This window comes from Misgurnus anguillicaudatus, chromosome 10, assembly GCF_027580225.2.
Source record: "Misgurnus anguillicaudatus chromosome 10, ASM2758022v2, whole genome shotgun sequence".
NCBI classification, from domain to species: Eukaryota; Metazoa; Chordata; class Actinopteri; order Cypriniformes; family Cobitidae; genus Misgurnus; species Misgurnus anguillicaudatus.
Genome location: NC_073346.2, coordinates 24495632 through 24520391, shown reverse-complemented (window position 1 = coordinate 24520391; position 24760 = coordinate 24495632). Strand labels below are relative to the sequence as shown.

The following is a 24760-nucleotide window of genomic DNA, read 5'->3' as shown; positions in this document are numbered from 1 at the left end:
TTCACCTTTACGTTGTCATTCTAACCTCCTTCCTTCTCTTTCTTTCCCCTCTGTTTTCTCTCCCGTCCTGTGTTGGAAATAAACGAAGGCTCTGAACAAGAAAGAGCACCGGGATTCAGAGAGTCCGGACCCCGAGGAGCCATTCTCCCTCACGCCTCGCACAGAGGAGAAGTACAAAAAGATAGACGAAGAGTTTGATAAAATGATGCAGAGCTATAGACTTTCAGTGAGTACCCGTGTGAAGAGGCCTGCTGTCGGCACGGCAACCAACTCACACAGCCTGCTATCGGCCCGGCAACCAACTCACAGAGCACCCAGCAACCATCTCTCACTCCCTTCCTGTCCCCACCACCCCTAAATCCCCTCTGAATGTGTGTGATTGGGCAAGGCGAGGGCAGTTAGAGGTGGTGACGCGTGGGCAGCACAGTTGCTTTGATCCTCAGAAAGCAGTTTTCGAAACGTTGTGGCCGATTTCGTTCTGCGTGCCGTTGCTTTGTGTTTTCCATGACGACTGATCGCGTTTGCCAGGAATAGACTTCTGACTCATCTGGGTCTCGTTTCAGGCGTCGGTGAAGATGATTTTCATTAAGGCGCTGTCAGAAATGCTTTATGCATGAGCCCTGCATGAGGAATCACTTCTCAGGAGGTAGAGAAACAGGAACATGTAGCTCACTATCTCTGCGTATCGTGGGCCCAAGTTTGATATAGCGTTAACATCATTTTACTTCTGTTGTAAACACGAGTTAACATGATGTGGGAAGCACAGATTGGTCACATTTGATGCTTTAATCCAAAGTGACTTGAAGTGCATTCATACTACATATTATCAGATACATGTTTTCTCTGGGAATCAAACCTGTGACCTTGATGTTGCTAGCTCTTTGCTTTACCATTTTATTAGTACAGTAGTTAGCATTGTTCCAGTTTATAAAATTTTGGAATAGAAATTGGTCGTTTCATCTTGTTTCTCTTAAAGGATTAGTTTATCTTTTTTTAAAAATCCAGATAATTTACTCACCACAATGTCATCCAAAATGTTTGTCTTTCTTTGTTCAGTCGAGAAGAAATTATGTTTTTTGAGAAAAACATATCAGGATTTTTCTCATTTTAATGGACTTTAATGGACCCCAACACTTAACAGTTTTAATGCAGTTTAAAATTGCAGTTTCAAAGGACTCTAAACGATCCCAAATGAGGCATAAGGGTCTTATTTTGCGAAAATGATTGTCATTTTTGCCAAGAAAAATAAAAAATATTTTTACCACAACTTCTTTTTACCACACTTTTAAACCACAACTTCTTGTCTTCCTCTGGTCCTGTGACCTCGCGTAATTGCGTAATGATGTTGAAAGGTCACGTGTTGCATATATGAAACCCACATTTGCGGACCATTTGAGACAACAAACTGACACAAAGACATTAATTAGTATCATTCGGCATACAACAACGTCGGAACGGTCCTCTTTCTCCACACTTGTAAACACTGGGGCGTAGTTTCGCATGCCTCATCCGTGACCTCTTGACGTGATGATTATTACGCTATTACGAGGTCGCACTGGCGCGTCACAGGACCTGAGGAGGACAGGAAGTTGTGGTTTGGGGGTGCATGTTTTTTGTTTTTCTTGCCAAAAATGACAGTCGTTTGGCTGGATGGGCCCCTTGTGCCTCGTTTGGGATCGTTTGGGGTCCTTTGAAACTGCCATTTTAAACTGCATTAAAACCGCTAAGTGTTGGGATCCAATAAAGTCCGTTAAAATGAGAAAAATCCTGGAATGCTTCCCTCAAACAAACATAGTTTCTTCTCGACTGAACAAAGAAAGACATAAACATTTTGGATGGCATGGTGTTGAGTAAATTATCTGGATTTTTTTTAAGAAAATTGACTAATCCTTTAACATACTCAATTATTTACTGCTTGACTTGAATATCAAAGATTGCATGCCACTTTTTAATTTAGTTTTTTCATATTTATAGAAATATAAAACAGTTATTAATATTAAACTTTATAAATAATGATGTGTGCATTGCAATATATTACGTTTTGCTTTGGGAGCCAGGTCGGTTTTACTGTAGGATTGCAAAGTGATTTTCATTGAAAAATTGTATCAGTTTTGCTGATGTCTGCTATTTTATCATGACAACCCAAAGGCTTTTTCTTAAAGATACTAAAAAACCGTTTTGTTGTTTGATAAAGGGGCTGTTTCCTCTCACACATTTCCTACCTTTAGTACAGAGGCATATCGCATCTCTCTCTTTTTCTGCCCCATAATCCCAGCATAAGTGCCTGGGGAAGCAAAGCTAAAACCTTAATCTCCCTCACTCGGGACACCCAGCACCGTGTACTATAGTGTCCACTTAACAGACCAGAAAATTATCAGTTTTAATGAGTTTAAAGATATTACACTAACTGTCTTACTTGGCTATCCTTACAAGCTAAATTGTTTGTAGGAAACATTTTGCTGAAAGAGGAAAACCTACTGAATTAAATATATAAATAATGTTTTTTGCATCAACTTGGATCAAAAAAACTAATAATTATATTTCCATCTTTCATAAAAAAGTCATTACATTTTAGTTCAATCTAAATCTAGTCAATGATGACCTTGATAGATCATTCCTTGTGTACAGTACGTTTCAATCAGGACCATCTCACGCATTCGGGAAATAATTTAGCTTCATGACACTTAATAATGCACATTACAGATAAACCCCTTCCCCCTAACATTAACCAAGAACATGAGCTATTAATACAAACAGATAATTTTCCCTAACTAGTCTTTCATACCAGCTTTGCAGAATAACACATCAGATTTCTTTTAATCGTTTATATGTTGTAAGAGTTGGTGTGTATATGCAGATTCGCATTGCTGTGCCACATTATTAAAACCAGCAGCCCACCAATCACTAATAACCATCCCATATCCCCTTAACCCCCACCGTTCACCTTGCCTGGCCTGAGTGCAGTGCTGGAACCTACTGTAGTTGCTGGCTCAGCCAATAGAATGCTGTGCTACATGGATTACTACTGAATATTAGCTCAAGTTTAAGATCAAATTCGTTTTCCCAGTCAGAAGCCTACTGTGTTTTAAATGAAACACCTTATAATGCATCAGTACAGAGCTTAATTTGTATTTATACCTGACTGTAGCTTTAAAACGCTATCGTAGTAGCTCTAGTAAGGTATTACTTCTCAAGTTTTAACAGTGCATTGAGCTTCTCTTTCGGAATGACAATTAGCTCCACGTTGTGCTGGTATAACAACGCTGTGTGAGGCCAAACCCCCACAGACAGCTCTGAGGGAGTTTAGGGACCATAATCTGTGCACTTCAAATGAAATTTTTCTGCTAAACCTCCGATAGAGAGAGATGAGTAAAAAGCAGAGAGAAGGACATAAGAACAGCCCGATTCTATAAAACTGGGTCTCAGTCAGAACACAGGAGGCCTAGTATGGCCCACATTCTAATTTTAGAGGCCCTGGTTTTGCTGAGGATCATGGGAAAATGGGTCTCCTTCATAGCATCTGGACAGTTTGAGTACACAGACTGCAGAAGCTGGCTAATTGCGCAGTAGAAAGCAGAAGAATAAAGATGGGCTGACTCAGGAGTTGTCACGGCCACATGCTCCTTGTTTAAAACACCCAAGCCTTTCCCTACGTTGCGGGTTATTCCCTAGGGTGACGATTTCCTAATTGCAGTTATAACTAAAGGCAACTATAACGAGTATTATTTTGACCCAGGCTCAAAAGAGACCCTTCCCAGGTTCCTTTATTTCCAGCCTGGATTGTTCCCACTTCTAAAATCATCTGTATTCATTTTATAATACCGTCACATTTCTTAAGTGATTAACTCTGCACCTTGCCGTGCTTCACGAGCTGTGCTTTGGAGATGTTTGCACAAGTCACTGCATGCTATTAAAACTGTGTGTTTCGTATTGCACCGGGCATTTGTGTATGAGCAGATGTTGTCTTATGCACACGTGCGGTGACGTCACTAACTGGTTCTTTTCTATCTGTGCTTTCTCATCCACAGTGCCGCCGCCCACTTTTTCCATGCCAGTCACAGTTCCGGTTTCCAATCAGAGCCCTCTGCCATTCAGCAATCCCAGCAGTCTCGTCACCACTTCCTTCGTCACCTCCACTCTCACAGACCCGCGACTGCTGTCGCCACAGCAACCGCAGCTCCAGAGGAACACGGTGTCTCCAGGTCTGCCACAGAGACCTGCAAGTGCAGGTGAGAGAGAAAATTCCTGAGCAAGTCACTGGGAGCCGGGTACCAGTTAGCACAACAGGAAAGAGGCGGAGGTAGTAACTCGTAATGCGTATTTGCCGTTATAATGTCACCCTGCGGGTGTTGGATTACCCAGAGCAGCTGTCTCTGAGACACGCCACTTATATATGCATCAGTCTGACTCAGTGTGGCTGTCCAACCTTTATGCTTTGAAGTGGTTGCATAGTGTACTCATCATTTTATTACTGCATGTCGACTTAAGTGCATAATTTGTGAATTTAAAAATGGCCCCAAACTTTACACAGGTGCAAAATTTTGGTCTAAATCACTTTCAGAGATAAACAGTAAAGGTACATTCACATTATTAGGGACTTTGTCGCTGTGTGTCGCTCGTCTCTTTCAAAAGAGACGTTTCTATAGACAGTTTCAGCAGTAACAACATAAACAAGCGGCTGTCGTGGTCTGCACGTAACTTCCGGTAAACTCCGCTAAGAATAAATAACAACAAAGTTCTTTAAACGTAGTTTATTTATATAACAATAAAAAACCCACACAGATTACCTAGAAATCCAATACATTTGTTATTTTCGACGAGGCATTTGTTCTAGAGATCAGTTTAGCAACTAGTCAGACCATTAAAAAAATCCAGACGTGTATCGCGTCAGCACACATGCGTCGGATGAAACCGTCTATATCTGGCTATCATAAACAAATAAGTAACGTCCCCTCTAGTAACTGACGAGAGACGGATGACATAACCTCCACTGCTTCGTTCTCATTGGTAGTCGCTCCCGAATGTCGCTCATAATTTGCATAAAGTTAAACATTTCTTAGAGGGACACACCCCTTTTTTTTAAAAAATATGCTCATTTTCCAGCTCCCCTAGAATTAAACACTTGATTTTTACCGTTTTGGAATCCATTCAGCTGATCTCTGGGTAAGGCGCTAGCACTTTTAACATAGCTTAGCATAATCCATTGAATCTGATTAGACCATTAGCATCGCGCAAAAAATAACCAAAGAGTTTTTATATTTTTCCTATTTAAAACTTGGCTCTTCTGTAGTGACATCGTGTACTAAGACCGACGAAAAAATTAAAAACTATAAAACTATTAAAACTAGGAACTATACTTGTAATAATAAAGGACTTTGCTGATGTAACATGGCTGCAGCAGGCGTAGTGATATTACGCACTGCCTGAAAATAGTCCCCTGCTATTGAAAGTAACCAAGGGGACTATTTCGGGCAGTGCGTAATATCACTACGCCTGCTGCAGCCATGTTACAGCAGCAAAGTGCTTGATTATTACGCTAGAATGAGAGTATAGTTCCTAGCATATCTGCCTAGAAAATCGCAGCTTTTAATTTTCCGTCGGTCTTAGTACACAATGTAACTACAGAAAAGTCAAGTTTTAAATAGGAAAAATATCGAAACTCTTTGGTTATTTTTTTGCGTGATGCTAATGGTCTAATCAGATTCAATGGATTGTGCTAAGCTATGTTAAAAGGCCCAGACCCGGAGATCAGCTGAATGGATTCCAAAACGGTAAGAATAAAATGTTTAACTCTAGGCGGGGCTGGAAAATGAGCATATTTAAAAAAATCGAAATGTCTCTTCAACTTTGTTGTGCGACTGGACACGTCCCATCCAGTTGCCAACAGTCACTGTCGCTCATGTAGTCGGAAGTCGCCAAACTTCTATTGAAATCAATGAGATCGCGTCGCCCTGCTACGGCTAGTCGCTGCTAGTCCGAATGCAGCCTAATGCTGTTTAACGCATCAGCACTGTAAAATAAAGCTTTAAATCAACTTAACACCACTAAATCTCACTTAAATTTGAGCATATCACTGACATAGAGTGAATCATGTAGACATCTGAAACCCTCCCCAGTAAAATTTCAACACAAGTGGTAACTGGAGCTGGATTTGAGGCACATGTTCACAGCAGTTGTCAACGACAATCTGTTTTGACTGACTGCTTAAAATACCAGATCTTAATATGGCGCATATAATTATATTTGGACTAGAATATAACTATTTTTTGCTCGGTTCAAGATTAGCATTTGACTTGTGCACCGAATTTAGCTTCTGCAATCCACACTTGAAGATTTCAGCCTCGCTTTAAAGCTATTCTGTCCTTTATCCAGGTGCTCTGCTGGGAGGTGACCTCAACAATTCAAACGGAGCGTGCCCGAGCCCTGTGGGTAAGTCTTTTTTTTTCACAAGCTAGACAGCGCCAGTAACACACCTTGATTTTCACCAAACATTCTGAATAATGCATTAGCCCGAGTCAAACTGGCTGAAATCGAAGCGCTCACAAAAGACCTGCGGAGTGCTGCAAGGTTATGTCAGTCTCGTCTGATAAGATCTGATCTGATTTTGCTGTGTTTCTCAGAATGGCAAATAGCATCACGAAGGGTTTACAGACCCGACAATCTGAAAGCGAGTGATCAGAGCGAGTGCAGAGCTCTCGGACATCCACTGTAAATTTACACACCTGTTAGTTCGTGACAGCTGAGGGTTCACACTGTGCTCTCCAAACATGCTTATAAACAATCTCATGGGAACATCGGGCATGAGTGACATAAATGTTATGGGTCAACAGCATCCATGTCAGTTTTCCTACTCTGCCCTTTCATTGCTTTTTATCTTTCCTATTCCACAAGCCTTACATTTTTATGTTCCTTATATTTCACTCACTCATGGATACTTGGCATAAACTTCAACCGATTGCTCGCCATCTCTCCCTTTCTGTCACACAACCATGTGTCCTCCCAGCCAATCTTGACAGTCCCTGACAGCTGAAGGTTCAGCCTCTGATCTTCAGGGTGCCCATGGGTATCATGGACATTTTAAAAAGAAATAGTTAACCTCGAAATGAACATTCTTGCTCTTATGTTGTCACAACCCATTTACATTATATATTCGTAACAGGCTAACATGCGGTTTTAATAGAAAATAAGTAAATAATACAAATTTGAAACAATAGCGCCTGTCCAGTGAATCCATATGTGTATCTTTGCATGAGTAGAGTGAATAAAACAAATTTCCCAGGAAACTTTTACCCAGCTTTTACGAAACTCCTTGTGCCTGCCCGTAACACCCCTTACTTCTCGTTCTCTCTCTCTCATCGTCCATTGCACCTCCCTTCCCTCCATTCTCAGCTGTTGCTCAGGGAATGTCAGCATTGACGTCACATAGCATTCCTACCATTCCCATGAGAGAGAGAGAGAGCAATGGAAAGAGATGGAAAGAAAAAAGCAGTCAGGCATTTGAAGTGAGGATTTATAGAGTCCAGAGTCATACTACCTAGACTCGCACACATATTTACTATCGCAACATAAACAAAACTCACTCGCATATACATATATATATACCCCTGTCAGCTATATTTACCAGACACAAGCATGTTAGACATAAACAGACATGTTTCCTTCCCACACGCCCTCCAGTAATCAGACTGAACTTAAAGCTGCCTTTCCCGGGGCAGGGAACAGCTGAGCATGTGTCTTCTGTCCTGCCAAGGAATCGCAGCTCCCTTTGCCATCTCTTTCCATTCAGTGCTGCTTACGCGGCCGTTGCGCACATATACCCGTCCCGTGGCTTTGTACGCAGTTGTTGTTGCCTTGTAACAGGAGCTCGGATGGGGTAAAATATCAAACAGCAAGTCTCTTTCCAGTTTGAAGCGAGAAATTATGTTTTATAGTCTTGCTAATTTTTTACTTATCAATATTTGACGTATAGCATGTTCTAGCAGAATAAAAGTAAAAATAGCATTTCTAAAAATAATTGTTCCATAAATATCCGGGATATTTTTGTTCGGCTGAGATATCAGCACGTTGCCATAGCGGTGGTGAGTGACGTCTGTGTTGTGCTGAGAGAATATTGTTATTGAATTCCAGAATGTGGGAAAACATTGGGAAAGTCCCTTCTCTCTCTCTCTGTCTCTCGCTTTCTTTATTTTGGCCGTTCTCTAAAACATCGATCACGCGCATAAACAGGTTGTCTTCCTTTCAAAACAGTGCTTTTACTTTCACTCGAGCATGCATTGTGATCACTCCAACGTTATACGCAAAACAGAGCAAAAATATTTCAATAACAAAGCTTGGGAATGAGTCGAGGAACAGGATGAACTTGTGTTTGTGCGTCTGTGTGTTTGTGCGTCTGCTTGCGTGCATGCGTGCGCACGAATCACGTTTCCTCTAAAACAGGAATGCTGTTCTCCAAGCCTCAAAACCAGTCACTGTAATCCTCCAATTACAACATAATAGAGTTGTAATCCTACAAAACACAGGATTTGATTAGCAAGTGTTAGAAAACACATCTGCCAGCGTGAGGGAGACGTTAATAGGATTATTTTCCCTGGTGGGCAATTATTGGGCAAAAATATAATTGCGGTTATGTGTTTGAATTTGTGATGGTGTTCATACTGTATTTGTGTTTACCTGGTCTCTGATGAAGACAGCAACTTTCTTTTGACATCTCTCTCTTTCCCTCTTTCTTTAGCCAATGGTTACGTCAGTGCCAGGGCCTCCCCAGGACTCCTTTCCGTCTCCAACGGCAACAGCGCGGGGAAAGGGGTTCCGGCCAAGTCTGCCTCTCCGCCTAGCACTCAGATGGTGAATAGCCGTAGGCCGGACCTTCGGGTCATCACCTCCCAGAGCAGCAAGGGCCTCATGCAGCTGGTGAGGACTTCCACATAACACTACACTAGCCTGACTGGGCCAAAACACCATTTCGGTGTCAATATCAATGTTTGGCTGAGGTTTGTGAGGTTCCTCTTTTTAAAACTCTGCATCTGTTCATACTTGGACATTCGCAAAAGCACCTCAGGGGAGGATGAGTTTTTGCTGGATTCAGAATGAGTCCTGAGAGTCCTGTCAGCGTGATTTTACACAGGAGCTTCTCACATGGGATGCTTACGAGAGGAAGGCAAATAAAGCTGTCAGATAATCTGATTCATGCATGTCGTTTTTTCTCTGTGGGTGTGTGTGCGTGCGTGACCTCATTTACACCTTGTATTCAGATCCATCTCTGGAGTCTGTGAACGCTGCTAAATAAAGGTGTAAATGACGTGTGAGGTGTTTTTTTGACCGCATCCCATTTGTAGTGGAAATGCTAATCTGTCCTAACAGATGAAGTACAAACTCAAGCTCTCAGTCAAACTATACATTAGACATTTGTTTTAAACTAGTCAGAAGTAAAATTACATGCAGTAGCACACTAAAGCAGTAAGCAATGTACAGGGTTCCTAGTGGGATTGTAACAGTATGGAATTTGATTTGAGTAATTTCCAGGTCTGAAAAAGAATGGAAAAAAGTATGGAAAAATATTTCCAGTTTCCAGACTATGATCCATATTTCATTTTTAAGAATTTCTAAATGTATATAATAAATATATATTATAAATACAATCGTTTTTCATGGCGATTGAAACAGTCTGCCAGCACTGCCAAAAGATGTTTTTTATACACTTGATCTTATTAGTTTAGAATGACATGAGGGTACATATATTATGATGATAGAAATGTCATTTTTGGGTAATTTAATAACACTTTAAAATTAAAAAATGTGACTGATTTAGCATTTTGTTCGTTAAGGTCACAAAAGGCAATAATTTAATATAAAATTTCAAAATATTTTATTTATAATTAGCCTATTGTTTAAAGGTCACGTTGTTCCTGATCCCATTTTTCCAACTTTAGTTAGTGTGTAATGTTGCTATAATAGCATAAATAATGCCTGTAAATTATAAAGGCGATATATTTTCTTTAACAGAATTCGCCTTTTAAAGGTGCAGTGTGTAATTTTTAGAAGGATATTTTGACAGATATGCAAAATAATATACAAAACGATATTGTCAGTGGTGTATAAAGACCTTTTATAATGAACCGTTATGTGTTAAAAAACACCAATGCTAAATATTTAGAATGTAACGTACTTGTTAGCAGTGGAATTAAAAAAAAAAAATTATCATAACAAGTTAAATATGGTCGGAAAAATCTGTAGGGAAGTCTGGAAAGTATGGAATTTTGAAATGAAAATTGTTTAGGAACCCTGAATGTATGTAGTCATGAAATCAGAGACCCCCTCTTCGGCATCTGATCACAAGTTTTAAGAGACACACGTCACTGACCAGGCATCAATGGTGTACGTAAGTGTCGGCTGACCACTTGTGAATGGATCAGCAGAGACAGATGTTAAAACGGGTGTAAACGGGGTCTGGGTGAGTTGTAACGTCTGTTTTCTTGTTTTTGGCCTCACAGACAGATGAAGAACTGGAGTTGGTGAGTGAGGTGAATACAGCTCAGTTCTCTTGAGTGTTGTGCTGTGAACAATTTGACAAAGTTTAGTGAATGTTTGTTATACATTTAACGGATGCTATGCCGTGAATGTCACATTCTTTTGTAGTGAAGGTAATTTTTTTTGCTTGATTTCTCATTAAACACGTTACATTTTACAGTGTGTGCCACAATTGCAACTCATTCTGGTAACGCCATTCGTCTATCTTACAGACACTTTTTCATGCATGCTATTGTTCAACCGATCAAACTCTTCATTGTGGTTTATGTGTCTTATTCATTGTTGGATTGAAGTGCAAAAGCGCACAGTGTTTTTGATACATGAAATAATTGGTAGTCAGTGAATTGGAGTTAAAAGCGTGCTTTTATTTCCAGTGTCTGCTTGATTGTTGTGTGCAGTATTAAATGAATGCGCACACAGTCGCTCACAAGGCAGAACAAACACTCACACACTCAAGGCGAAATGCATATATGCATGGCTTGATCTCATGAGTCAGACACACTGGATCAAACAGAGCACTGTAGCAGAAGATCTCACTCCACAGATCAATGTGTCTGTCTCTCTCTTTCGTCTTTCTAGATGTTTCACATCTTTGTATTTTCTCTAAGGATTGTTGTCGAATGACACATTATGTGTAGTGCATGTACATTTTGGGGATGCATCTTTGCATTCGTACTTGTATGTGTGCGCATGCCAAATGCATTGCAAACCAATGTTTAATTACTGCTGAATCATGGGGGTCAGTTGCCTGAAGTAGTGACTTTTAAAAGTTTCTACATGCATCAGGAGGTTTGAATGTTAATCTTTGACCCTGGTTTGCCCTGCAGTCACAATGCTAAGTTTGTAACTATGTGTATATGGTTTTGTCTCATTGTCTAGTACAAATGCATCCTTAAAACTAGATTCATTGACTTGAGCAGATAAGTCTTGTTTTTAAGATAATACATCTTAAGTCTGAAGTAGTTTACCCCTAAATGTTTTTCAAGGCAAGACATAAGAGCAAACAATAACTGATTTTTCATAACTATTCCATTACTTTTTCGTATCCCATATCTTTTATGTTTAAACATAAAAGTAATGACATTTAGTTTAGGCTTGGAAAAAATATTTTATTCAGTGGAATAAGAAGATATAATATATTCTGTTAAAACTTAAAATTCAGCTTTTTTGGCTTAAACGATATTGTTTACATATTTTCTTGAAAAAAATACTTCAAGATTTGTTTGTGTTGTTTATAAAGACTTTGAAATGCTTTTGTTCAGCTTTTATTTGGCTCTAAAGGGTCCTATTATAAACAAGAATTCAGGGATGTTAATCTGGGCTTGGTGTCCATTGTTTCCTTTTAAGGACAGTTAACTAATGTCTATCACTTTTCATAATTTTCCAGAATGCTCAGCGGTTATGCACTTCTCAAGTGACCCAGCCTCTTACCACACCGGTGGTTTCCGTGGCAACACCGAGCCTCCTGACTCCATTCTCCATGCCAACCGCCTACAACACAGGTGAAAGTGACATCATAGTCAAAAGACGAGACACAGATGATTAAGAGATTTATAAAATTCATGAAGCGTCCATTAAATGTTCAGCTTGTTTTTTCTGCAGATTACCAGCTAACAAGTGCAGATCTCACAGCCCTCCAGGCCTTTACGCCGTCGGGTGCACTGTTGCCAGGCAACATGACCACTTGGCAACAGCAGCCATCAGTATCCCAGCAACCACAGCAGCAGCCATCCGTATCCCAGCAACAGTCTCAGCAGCAACAACAACAGCAGCAGCAGCAGATAACTCTGGCCTCCCTCAGTAATCTTGTGTACGTATTGCTTATTTTACAAAGTCCCCCTCTCTCCTTCTCACACATACTCATACCTGCACATGATTCTTCACTAACCACATGTCCATGGTGTGAGCCCACATGCACCACATCTACTTCCTTTTTCTGTCTGCAGTCTAGAGATATCTTTCAGTTTAATAAGCTCTATTTTTTTCAGATGAAACTGATATATTACATCTTTGTCTACATTGAAGGTTATCATTTTGTTTCAATATTAAAATCTCTTCTCGTAGCTTGATACGAATCTTAAAAAGTCATTTATAGTTTGATTGTCCTGAAAAGTGTGAATAGTGCGGCACTACTAACATTAGTTATTTATTTAAGAATACCAACCGGCTGTGCAGATAGTTTGTTGACGGTAGTTACTTTTAAAGGAAAACACCACTGTTTTTCGATATTTTGCTATGTTCTTTCCTCAACTTGGACAAATAAATACATACCTATCTTTTTTCAATGTGTGCACTTGGTCTTTGTGCGGTGCGTTGTGAATGTGTTGGCATTTGGCATGGCCCCATTCGTTCCTTGGGATCCAGGCAGGGATGAATTTGGAAGCCACCAAACACTTCCATGTTTTCCCTATTTAAAGATGAGTGGTGGCACGGGTAAGTATGGTGGCACAAAGTGGGACGTGGCGATTTTTAAAGCGGATAAAAAATTTGAAATACCGTATTTTCTGGACTATAAGTCACACTTTTTTTTAATACTTTGGCTGGTCCTGCGACTTATAGTCAGGTGCGACTTATATGGCAAAATTAATTCATACTGACTAACATGAACCAAAAGAAAACATTACCGTCTACAGCCACGAGAGAGTGCTATATGTTGCTCCTGTAGCCTACCCCTGAAAAAAACTGAAACATTAACTTAAAGACAGCAAAGAAAGACTTAACAAACAAAATGCCCCCAAAAAGAATAATAATTTTCTAAATAAATGCGACTTATATATGTTTTTTCCTATTCATTTTTTTTTCATACACATTTTTTGACTTATGCGACTTATAGTCCGGAAAATAAAGTATATTGTGGGGCGGAGGAGCACTTAGTTTGCAGCACTTTGACCTCGGCGCGCAGTAACATCATCACTCCTGACTACTCCCTCTCGCGCTCAAACTTCCGTCAATATTGCTGCACTCGAGGTCAGGGTGCTGCTAAGTAAGTGCTCTTCCGCCATACAATATAGTTCTCATTTTTATCTGCTTAAAAATTGTCACGTTTTGTTGTGTGCCACCATGCTTGCTCGTGTAACTACTAATGTAACAGTCTTTAGATAAGGAAAACATGGAAGTATTTTTAAGTAAAGCTTCTGGATTCGTCCTTGTTTGGATCCTGGGGAGTGGGTTGGGCTGGGCTAGATGCTGGCACACTAGCAGCGCGCTGTGCAAGGATTGAGTGAGCATTGAGAAAAGATGGGTATGTATTAAGGGAATAGTCTACTCCTTTTTAGTATTGAAATATGTTGTTACCTTAAGGGTTGTTGGTGCATCCCTCTGTCGTCTGTGTGCGTGCGCGTGGGCGCTGGAGCGCGCTGCGACGCTTCGACGGCATTGGGCTAGGCCCCGTTCATTCAATGCTGCCATTTGGGGATGGGGTTGGAAGTGACCGAGCGCATCGGCGTTTTTCCTGTTTGAGACGAGTGGTTGTACGAGCAAGTTTGGTGGTACAAAAAAAAACGTAGCGCTTTTCTAAGAGGATTTAAACGAGGAACTATATTTTATGGCGTAATAGCACTTTTGGGAGTACTTCGACTCGGCGGAGTAACACCCTCCCTCTCCCATTATGAGAGTGAAAAGGGGAGCGGACTTTTCAGGCGAGTCGAAGTACTCCCAAAAGTGCTATTACGCCATAAAATATAGTTCCTCTTTTAAATCCGCTTAGAAAAGCGCTACGTTTTATTATGTACTACCAAACTTGCTCGTATAACTACTCGTCTTAAATAGGAAAAACGTTGATGTGTTTGGTCACTTCTAACTTTATCTCTAAATGGTACCATTGAATGAATGGGGCTAAGCTAAATGCTATCGAAGCGTCGCAGCGCGCTCCGGCGCTTGCGTGCGCGCGCGCGGATGATGGAGGGATGTATCAACAATTCTAAGTTGAGGTAATAACATGTTTTAGTGTTGAAAATGAGTGGACTATTCCTTTAATTCGCCAAAGTTGAGGAAAGAACATAGTAAAAGTTTGAAAAATTGTGGTGTTTTCCTTTAAATAAATCTGACTGGATAAAATTCACCATTAGGCTGACATGAAGTTTACAATCAGCAATATGCAAAACTTTCAGCTGAAGTTGTAGTCTCAGAAGCAGGACAGTCATTGGCAGCTGCCTACTTAGTCGCCTTCCTAGACAGCATTGTAAGCATATCTGTGTCTGATATTGCAAAAATATTGTCTAGGCTGGAAACTCGCTAGGTAGAAAGTGCCGAACCTTAATAAGACCTTTATCTTGTTGCTATTTATGTCTCGCTATAGTGTTTAATCAGCTTTGTGATTCAGTCTAGTCCTCCTGGGTGTAGTTTTTCCTTTTTTTAGCTTTTAAAATTAGTACACGACTAAACATCTGAGTGTTTGCCCTGCCCCTTTCTTTCTTTACACTGGTGTTCATTATCAGTGTAAACTAAACCCATACTACTATGCAAATTTTGTGTTACTTTTTCATTGTCTTCAGTGGACAGCGATTAGCCAGGTGTCTTGGATAAACAGTCACACACATTATTAAACAGAAGTAATGACCGCAGCACGCAACCTTCTCCCTCCGAGATTGACCTAAATAACTCTCTCTCGTGTCTCACACACAGACGTTTTCTTCTCTATCTCTCTCATTCTCTTTGCCCCTCCCCTTTGCTCCCTATGGGGTACGAACATTGAGCTATACACGTCTGGCTTTAATGCCTGCTAACAGCAGGGTTAGCACTGTGCTACGCTCTCATTAGCGTGACTGTTTGATAGGGTTTTTTAGGTTGAGGGGGGGCTCTCATGTTAATGCTATGTAAGGATTTGCTGATGTCTGGAGCAGGTCTAACCTGCCATGTGTGTTGTGTATTTGTGCTTTCTCTCATTTGTTTACAGCATGTGGGGCTCAGACAAACAGAACGGAGAGATGGCTCACTGCATCTCTGGTCTGGCCGCTAATCTCAGGTGAATAGAGCCCTGTGGGCGCTCCTTGTCAGCCTATCAAACTGTAGACTCTCTGTGTTAGCCAGTCATATTCTGTGGGTGCTCTGTGTCATCCTATTATGCACTGGTGTCCTGTCTATCACCTGCCACGGCCTAGTTGTCATGGTTACCGCCTCGGACCGGGCACGAAAGCCTGCGCATTCGTCGCCTCACAGTTGACCATCTCATTAGTAGAGTGTCTCTATTCGTTCATTCCAAATTTAGCATCAGTTCGTGGGTTTTTTGTCTCTATATATAGTCCGTGTTTTTTGTCCAGTGTCCTGTGGTTGACGTAAACCGATTTAAAGGAGCTTTTTATTGTTTTCTAATAAATGTGGAACATTAGCACCACAGAAACTACGCTAAGGTAGAAATCAGAATTGGGAAAGTAGGACAGACATCACAGTCACGTCCTCCCAAGTGGGTCAGGACTCTCCGGGTTTCATCCGTCCATGTGTAACCTTTTGCCTGGCCACACGTTTATCACACCAGCCCGCCCTGCTATGAATCTACCATCGCATATTATATAATTCAGGCTGTTTTTCACAGCAGAAGGTCACAATGCTGTTTTACTGAGATATATTTTTACAATTAAATGTTATTTATCCATCTAATTACATTTAGAGATATGATTTCTTGAAGTTTTATGTATTGCCCATTGCCATCTTTGGCAATTGAGCTGGCCTATATTGGTGCCATTAATATGTGCACAAAAATGTAAATGTGTTTACATAATTAACATAAATGTAATTATACAAATACATTTTTATTTTATGAAGCCTTTGCTAAGCACTGCCATAAAATGAGCAATCATACCTTAGTAGCCTTCGTCATCCATTTTGTCAGATTTGTCCATGGATAAGTCTATGGAAGTCATGCTTCCTCGAATATTTTAATAATTTCTGTGAAACTGTGGTCAAAACTATGGTAAAATGTTGTTGCTGTGGCATTATGGAAATGACAGAAGGTGCAACAATTTTAATAATTATTTATTTACATATTGATTTAGGCCAGATTATAAATGATAATAACTAAAGAGTTCATACTGTATGTTGTACAAAGTATTTCTGTTCACTTCTGATGACATATAACAATCATGCTATCAATAATCACTATGATTTTTATATACCTATGTAAAAAATATCATTATACATACATTATTGAAAACACTGGATGGTCTGTAGGCCTAATTCTTGTTGAAGTGAGCAATAGTGACCAAGAGGTGCAAAGTTTAGCAAAGACTCAGAAAAGCTTTTCTTTTCCTAGCTTATCCCCAATAATATACTATGGGGTGGTTTCCCGGACAGGGATTAGGCTAGTCCTAGACTAAAATAAATGTAAGAGCTGTCCAAATTGAAAATAACTCGCACCGACATATCTTAAAATACATCAGTGCCTTTGTTTTCCCTTAAAATGCACACAAGTAATGTTTTTAGTAAGGCATGTTTGTTAAAACTAGTTATATTTCCTAATTAAACTAAGGCCTAGTCCTGTCTTAAGCTAATCCCTGTCTGAGAAACCACCCCAATTCAGCCTTGCTGTCTTTATCAGTAAAACTGCAATTTCTTTTTTGCACCTCAAGGGGGCACAGTCGCGCAGTTTTACTAATTCTATATTAAGTGAACTCTCAGCATTAATCTGTACTAATACTTGTTTATTGAATCTGTTAATGTATAGACAGTATTTTTATGCTTACAATATACCAGCATCTGCCACAGAGAGGATTTCATTGATCTGTAATACTGACACCTCGTATCACTTTCGCTTTATCTGCATGTTGGCACCAGCTGCTGCGTTCTCTACACGTATACAGTGAAATGAATTTCCTTCTCATTATGCCTGGAGAACCTGTCATTATGTCTCGCTGTGGCTCGGCTCCCTGTTACTTCTAATAAAAATGCTAATGGCACAGTGAGAGCTCCCCGCTGTTTTCTGTTCACGTGTCATAAAGTCATGTCCTGTTGCGTTGTGCCTTTGTAAGTGTTATGGCCACGATAGGTCAAGCTTTCTTTGACCAGGCTGGGTGCTTTAGAGAGAGTAAAGATTACATTTTTCTGTTATGTATGAGTGTGATTATAATTATTTGAGATTGAAATTAGGCTTTTAAAAAGAATTAACATGGCCAATACCACCTGTCTGCTTAATATTAATTAATGAAGTATTTATCATAAATATGTATTATATCAAGAATTCCGTTTCAGTGACATTTTTTATTTACAATGTGGTTTTAGGCCCACAGCCAGATGTATCAGAATTTAATGGTTCAAAAGTTGCTTGTCCACACTTTAAAGGTCCACTTTGTAGATTTTTAGCGGCATCTAGTGGTAAAACAGTGAATAACAGCTCAGTCCACACCTCACCCCTCTCTTTCGAAGAGAAGCTACGGTAGCCACCACAGGACAAACACGTTTTTGTCTGAGACAACGTATTGACGAAACGCACTCGATAGAACAATTTGTCAGTTTATGGCAGGGGTGTCCAATCCTGCTCCTGGATTGGACACTCTGTCTCTGCAGAGTTTTTCTCCAACCCTAATCAAACACACCTGATCCAGCTATTCAAGGTCTTACTAGGCAGACTAGAAACTTTCAGGCAGGTGTGTTAAGAGAAGTTTCAGCTGAACTCTGTAGGACACCGACCCTCCAAGGCCGAGTTTGGACATTCATGGATTAGGGCTACTGTAAAAACATGATGACGTGAAAAATTATTTGCTGCCTTGGATTTTTTTTGTTCGATCAACTCAGATTTGCAGGTCGTTTTAACGTACTATTGTTTATCTTGACTAGAGGTGAGTTGTTATAACTTATAAAATATAGTTGAAATATGTTAGCTACGTTTTGTGAGTTGTAGCAACTCATCTCTTGCAAGGATAAGTAGTGGTGGGTTGAATTGACTTGTAAATCTGAGTTGATCGGGCAAGGAAATTTAAGGCAGCAGGGAAAGTAATAAAAACAATACAGTTCATTTTGTACGGTCTTTATACACCACTGATAATATAGTTATGTACATTATATTGCATTTATGTCAAGAGATCCTTCTTAAAATTACACAATGCACCTTTAAATGTCTGAAAGCGATTTTTCAAATGTCTAATTGAGAGAGTTTTCCATTTTCAAAAGTATCAGAATATATGTGGACATACACTGTCAGAATAAAGTTACAAAAGCAGTCACTGGGAAGGTCCCAATACATACCCTTGTGGTACTACTATCCGGCCTTTAGCTACAAAAGTGTACTTACTGCCCCAGTGCCAGCTTTTGTACTTTTCTTTCTGAGAGAGTAGCTTCAGCTTTTTGGACCTTACTGTGTATGTAGGCTTTAGTTGTTTTTGTCAACTACATGTTTTCCAAATACTGCCCCTCCTGTACACCTGCTGAAGAGCCCATGCATATTTGTCTGTCTCTGTTAGTTCATCTGTTGTAGATGAGTCGTGTACGTGTATGTGTTTGAGATATGATGTTTATTACTGTAGACGCTAGAGTGGGATGCCTGTCTCTTTCTCTGCAGTGTGACCTCTCAGGGCAGCTTACTGTTGGGCAGGGAGGAAGGGATCAGCTGGTACTGTATCTGGCTTCTCCTCTCTCTGTCTGTCTCTGTTCGTTGTTTTTATATGCGATAATGGCGCTTATCCCTTGCTCGCTCACTCCCTCCCTTCCTCTTGCTATCTCTCTTGTTTCTCTCTAGCTCTCTGTATCAGTCTTTGGCTGTTTGGCTGTAAGAAGCTGAGCTTTGTCTTTGTCACTGATTTGCTGAGATGGCCTTTCTTACAGTTTTGCATTAGAACATACTGAAACAGCACCTGCACTGCCATCAATCAACCTGTACAAGTTCACAAGACCTAACTCTCTTTGTCACTCCGTCCTTTCCATTTCTTTTTCTTCTCTTTTTTTCCTTTTTCATTTACATTCATTCATTCTTCCATCATTGTAAATCAATAGCTTTGACTAATTGCAACATAAATAGTACTTTAAAACAAACAGGACGATTTTTGCTGACTTAACACACATACGAACACACACTGCAACTTGAGGTTATGTGGCATGTTGTGTTGTGTTAAAGAAAACTGGTAAGGTCCTGACTGCATGGCTACAACAGGATCAGAGTAAAGTGACATTCACAACCTTTTATGTCTGGCTTTTGTGTGTTTTATAGCCTGCCTAGCTTTGTCGTACTTATTTTTTGTATTTAAAACGTGGCTGTTGAAAGCGTGCAAAAAAGTTCTATGTAATGTAGCTGTTTGTGTTTTGTAAAAACTCTATGATGTTAATTCTCCCTTTTCTCTCTCTCTCCGCGTAGGCCGGTAGGAACGATCCCTCACGGAGCAAGTCTGACAGTAAACACAGACCCCCACGTCAGCATCAAATTGGAGCCGGTGTCTCCCAACCGGGATCGCAGCACACCCAATTCTACTGCCGGTGCGGTGGGGGGCCTCACCGTGACCCAATACCCTGCGACGCTGCGCCTGGAGCCCACCGGTCGCTCTCCGGTGGACAGCATCAGCAGCAACGGCAGCTCTTATGACGGCAGCGATCGGGATGATGGCGGCCAGACACGCCCTCCCGATTTTAACTCGGGCGGTCTGGGTCTCCTCCGAGCTTCTGGAGATCAGCCCACCCAATCGGAGCAGCAAGAGTCAGCCAACGTCAAACGCATGAGACTAGAACCCTGGGTCACATAAACACAAAGGGAGACAGAGAGAGAAATTGACTGTCTCTCACACATATATATACACACACAAACAAAAACACAACACACCCCTAGTGGTTCTCAAATCTCAGTCCGCACTTAGACACATGCATGCGCCTGTATTTCTCTCTGTCTCTCTCTCTCTTCCTGTCTTTCTCTCTGTTTCACTCTCAGACACACTCATATTTATTGATGTGTGTAGATATTTATATAAAATATGCATATGTGTTCACACACACACACGCTAGATCCTTATACACAGAGTTGCCAATCCAGGTGTAAACATATACACGAGACTGAAGTAAAGGACCAGACAGAAGGGCTTCTGGTCATGTCTATGGCTTTCTCCCCCTACCCGGTTCACAATTATGGCACAGGATTTTAAAGGCCTTACTGCCAACCCACCTCAATCTGCAATGGTTTCCTCTGTGATCAAGGTTTAGCAACACGACTCTGTTGAAACAATACAACTGCTTGTTATGTTGTATGGGCGAGAGCCTGTCAGTCTGTTTTTCAGATTTTGTTTTTCTATTGATTTGCTTTTGTTTAGTTTGTTTCTTTGTAGAAATTGCTGTCTTCTCGGTTGATTTTTTTTTCTTTCTAGCATTTCGTTTTGACGTTTTTCATCCGCGCTCGAACAGCTGCCTTTCGAATCGTTCATTTTGTAACGATGTTGAGTATTTACTAAATACGCAAAAACTTGCGTAGTGTGTTTGTGTGTGTCACTTGTGAGACAGAGGTGATCATTCATTTAACCAAACTCAAGTAAAACTTCACTCATGTGTTTATTTTATATTTTGTGTTATATCACACCGGTCCTCTCGGGCACACGCTCGCACGCGTGTGTGTCTATCAGCGGAGCTGAGGTTCGGATGAGAACACCGCTCCATGTCCTCAATGTTTTGCAGATGTGGCATCACTAATGGGAATGTAGTGTTTGTTTTCAACCCGCAGTGTTTTATGAGGCGTATGGTTGGCCTTTTATTAATGATGGTTTATGAGAGCAGCGATCTGGCACGTTATGCTATATTTATTGTTTGTCAGAGAAAAATCTGTGCTGTTAAAAGAGGACATAAATATGTGGATAAAGCCTGAGTTGTTTGAACTCAGGGTGACGTGTTTTGAGGTAATGTGTGTGTGTATATACAACATTTCTCTCAGTGTTTCAGTAAAAGTTTATGTATAGCAAAAAGGTTGGTGTCAGACACGCAGACACTTTTAAACCACAGCTGATGGAGTCTGGTTGTGTAAGCCCTTGTAGCGCTGTGTGTGTGTGTGTATATGCGCGAGTGTGTGTGTGATGAGAGAGTAGAGGAGGTGAGATGTACATAGCGATGTATGTTCACATATACTCTGAAGCAGCGCTGTAATCTCAGTGAAACCGTCTCTGTTAACCTCTACCTGTAAATAAACTGTACCGCGTTGTAAGTTAGCAAGGTGGAGAGGCAGAAGAAGGGAGGATTTGACTGTTTCTAGCGTGACACTTTTCTGCGATTTTTATTCTGATGGCGCGCACTTTAAAACGTTTCCCCCTCGTCCGCTCTCGCACACATTGTCAAAACACGCAATTTTCCAGAGAGGAATTTCAGGACTGCTCCTGGATTATTGACACATCTCCTTCCTCATGTTGTCATTCACACTATCAGTCCACTTTGATCGATTATCCGCTTGTTTCCATGGCCCCATTCCCTGACACAAATTTTCCTGAGAAATTCCTACTCAGCCTCCCTGACTTACAAGACGTTTAATAGCATTCAGGGAAGAATGGTAGATTTTTTTGTGAGATCTTGGCTTTATATTGCACTTCACATGTTTAACCGTAGACAGTAATGAAATAAAAATGTCACGTAAATAAAATTAAATGATGGAATTGTTGTATTGAAATCTAGATTAGGCTTTACACGTGTTGCAAATGTGACAATTGTGTACACAAATTGTTTTCTATGTATTCTTGAAGTGACTCAGATGAAGGATGTTTTTGTGGCAATTTTGGAAATGTAAAATTAGGTAGCACAGTTGAATTGTGTAAGGAAAGTCCACAGAAGTGAAATGGGGTTCAAATACGTTGTATTTTCCTTTTAATTCCCCTAAAACTGACTTTATAAAGTGTTTCGGTTTTTTCAGCTGTCGTAAGTGAATCTTTCTTCACACCAAAGTGAGATGTAACTTTCTGTCATTGGCTTCTCTACCTCACCACCTCCTCTCCTTTCATAATTCAGTACATTTCTCTCTTTTTCTCCTTTTTTCACTCATAGAGGAAGACAGAAGCCATTTCATTTCACCTAACCAGGTGACCCACATTTGTTATTTAAGTTACACGCACACACAAACACACACAAAGACAATGGATACAGTACCAATATGGAAGTCCGTAAGAGAGTTCGAGTCGGGAGTGAGAACATCCACCTTTAATGGCATCACTGATGTTTGCTTTATATCTGGACACCACCGAACTTCATATTCACCTCCCTTGGCTCTAAAGGATTTAATCTAGAACTCGATACAGAGCGAGCCTGCGACGCTCCTCGGTTGATTTAAAGACTGTTGTGCCCTGAGCTTTGAACAAATGCAGTAATTCAATGTATGTTTATGGAAGCGGCCTAATACTTGAAGCTGTTGACTGTAAAGCAATGCACCTGAGCCTGCGGGCGCTGATATATTAGGCCAAGCCGGTGTCTCGGAGTGCTGGCTGAGTTGATTTAAGGCTAAGACGACGTTCGAAAAGCTCTCACAAGGACCTCACACGATAACATTAGGAATCGAAATAATCAAAGAAAAGACAATCGTCCAGTGAATTGTTAACTTTGGCCCCGTATTCCCTTTGTATGATGTCTAGAATCTCTCGCATACTTTTTCTCGTGTTAATTTGTGCTGGTGACAGTTTTAATGTCTGTTTTTATTCTAATTATTATGAGAATTATCATTACCATAATGGCTATCATCACAGATGGTAATTATGATAAGTTTAAAGAGACAGTTTTTATTTTCTGCGGTTTTTGTGTAGGTTAGGCATCCTGTTTTAATTTTATTTTATTTTATTATGTATGAATATTATATAAATATATATATTATATTTTTGGTTTTCATTCTTTTTTGTTTCATTTTTCTTCAAAGGGGTGTTACTAATATTGCACGATTTATTAAGTAAAACGAAACGAGTTGTAGTAATATTAGTACTTCTTGCTAATTGAGGGAAGCAGGTTGGATAGAATGACCAGTTCTATGCTGCAATTTTTAGTCAATTGTACAATAGTATCTACACATAGTTAAGGTGGGACACCCACACGTTTAATTTATTCTGATCAGACACAATGCATGGGCGTCAGACAAGCAAAGAATGAGTCAAATTATAAATGAACTGAAATGTAATTTCAATAAGAATATACAACACAAAACTAGAATAGAAATTGAAGAAAAAAGTTTAAAAAAAGAAAAATTATAGCTAATATATTGTGTTCGGCTAGTCTGCTTTGAGTTTTGTTGTAAAAAAAAATAAAAAGACAAAAAATTCAAAAATATTCTGTTGTTTTCGGAGAATGATATACAATTTGTGTATATTTTCATAAACAAAGTATGCACTGATATGTTATTACAAATTCTATACTGCTTTTACAAAAGAGTGTTTGTTATTGTACCAAAGTATCCATTGTCCTTTATGACCCTCCCCTTTTGCGTATGTTTTATTGTATTTTATATATTAAATAGACAAGTTGACCTACACAGAAGTACGAGTCTGTCTATTATTCAGTGAATCTGAGGCTTTTCACTTAGATCTCATAGGGGCGGTTTCCCGGACCAGGATTAGCTTAATCCAGGACTAGGCCTTAGTTTAATTAGGAAATATAACTAGCTTTAACAAACATGCCTTACTAAAAACATTACCTGTGTGCATTTTGAGGTAAAACAAAGGGCACTGATGTATTTTAAGATATGTAAGTGCAAGTTGTTTTCAGTTTGGAGAACTCTTAAAAGTGTTTAAGTCTAGGACTAGTCTAATCTCTGTCCGGGAAACCGCCCCATAATGTTACATTTTACATCTTAACAGTCTTAACTTTAAAGTTGTTTCCATTATATTACCACTAGATGTCAGCCTTGTACATGTCTTTAAATAAGCACCATATGACGTCACCAGCAAATCAATATTGCTGCTTTAAACTACATTTTAATAAACTTTATTTTTGCTTAAATTAATTTTATAGTGTACCTCTTTAAGGAGAAATATTTCAACTTTCAATACTGTTATATACTTTATATTTAAGTATATTATAGTAACTTATATATTTTGTTAATTTACTATACTGTTCTGTAGTATCTATAGTTAAATAATACACTGCATGAAATGTATACTTTAATATTTACTGTGGTAAGGATCCAAACACTAGGGGTATCTTTCAATTTTATTACAGTTTACTAGAGCAATGTTATGTGGTGTGATTTATTATAGTGTTTTCTCTCAGACACTTTTAGATATAACTACAATACTTTAGCAACAGATCACAGTGACTGATTCAGGCGCTATGAATGTCTATGTGCTTTTGGTCGCATTGAATTACTTTGTTTTAACTT

General features: G+C 39.8%; 1 protein-coding gene across 1 annotated transcript in view; it reads left to right on the top strand.

Annotated features, from left to right (window-relative positions):
- Positions 1-23919, top strand: part of mef2d (myocyte enhancer factor 2d) — a 66951-nt gene extending 43032 nt beyond the window's left edge. The window contains exons 5-14 of the mRNA XM_055210198.2: positions 4022-4229; positions 6373-6429; positions 8732-8910; positions 10491-10520; positions 10688-10714; positions 11915-12029; positions 12130-12337; positions 15422-15490; positions 19016-19066; positions 19805-23919. Coding sequence (XP_055066173.2) covers positions 4022-4229; positions 6373-6429; positions 8732-8910; positions 10491-10520; positions 10688-10714; positions 11915-12029; positions 12130-12337; positions 15422-15490; positions 19016-19066; positions 19805-20186 — 1326 coding nt within the window. The 3' untranslated portion in view covers positions 20187-23919. The remainder of the gene's footprint in view (positions 1-4021; positions 4230-6372; positions 6430-8731; positions 8911-10490; positions 10521-10687; positions 10715-11914; positions 12030-12129; positions 12338-15421; positions 15491-19015; positions 19067-19804) is intronic.
- The last annotated feature ends 841 nt before the right edge of the window (positions 23920-24760 follow it).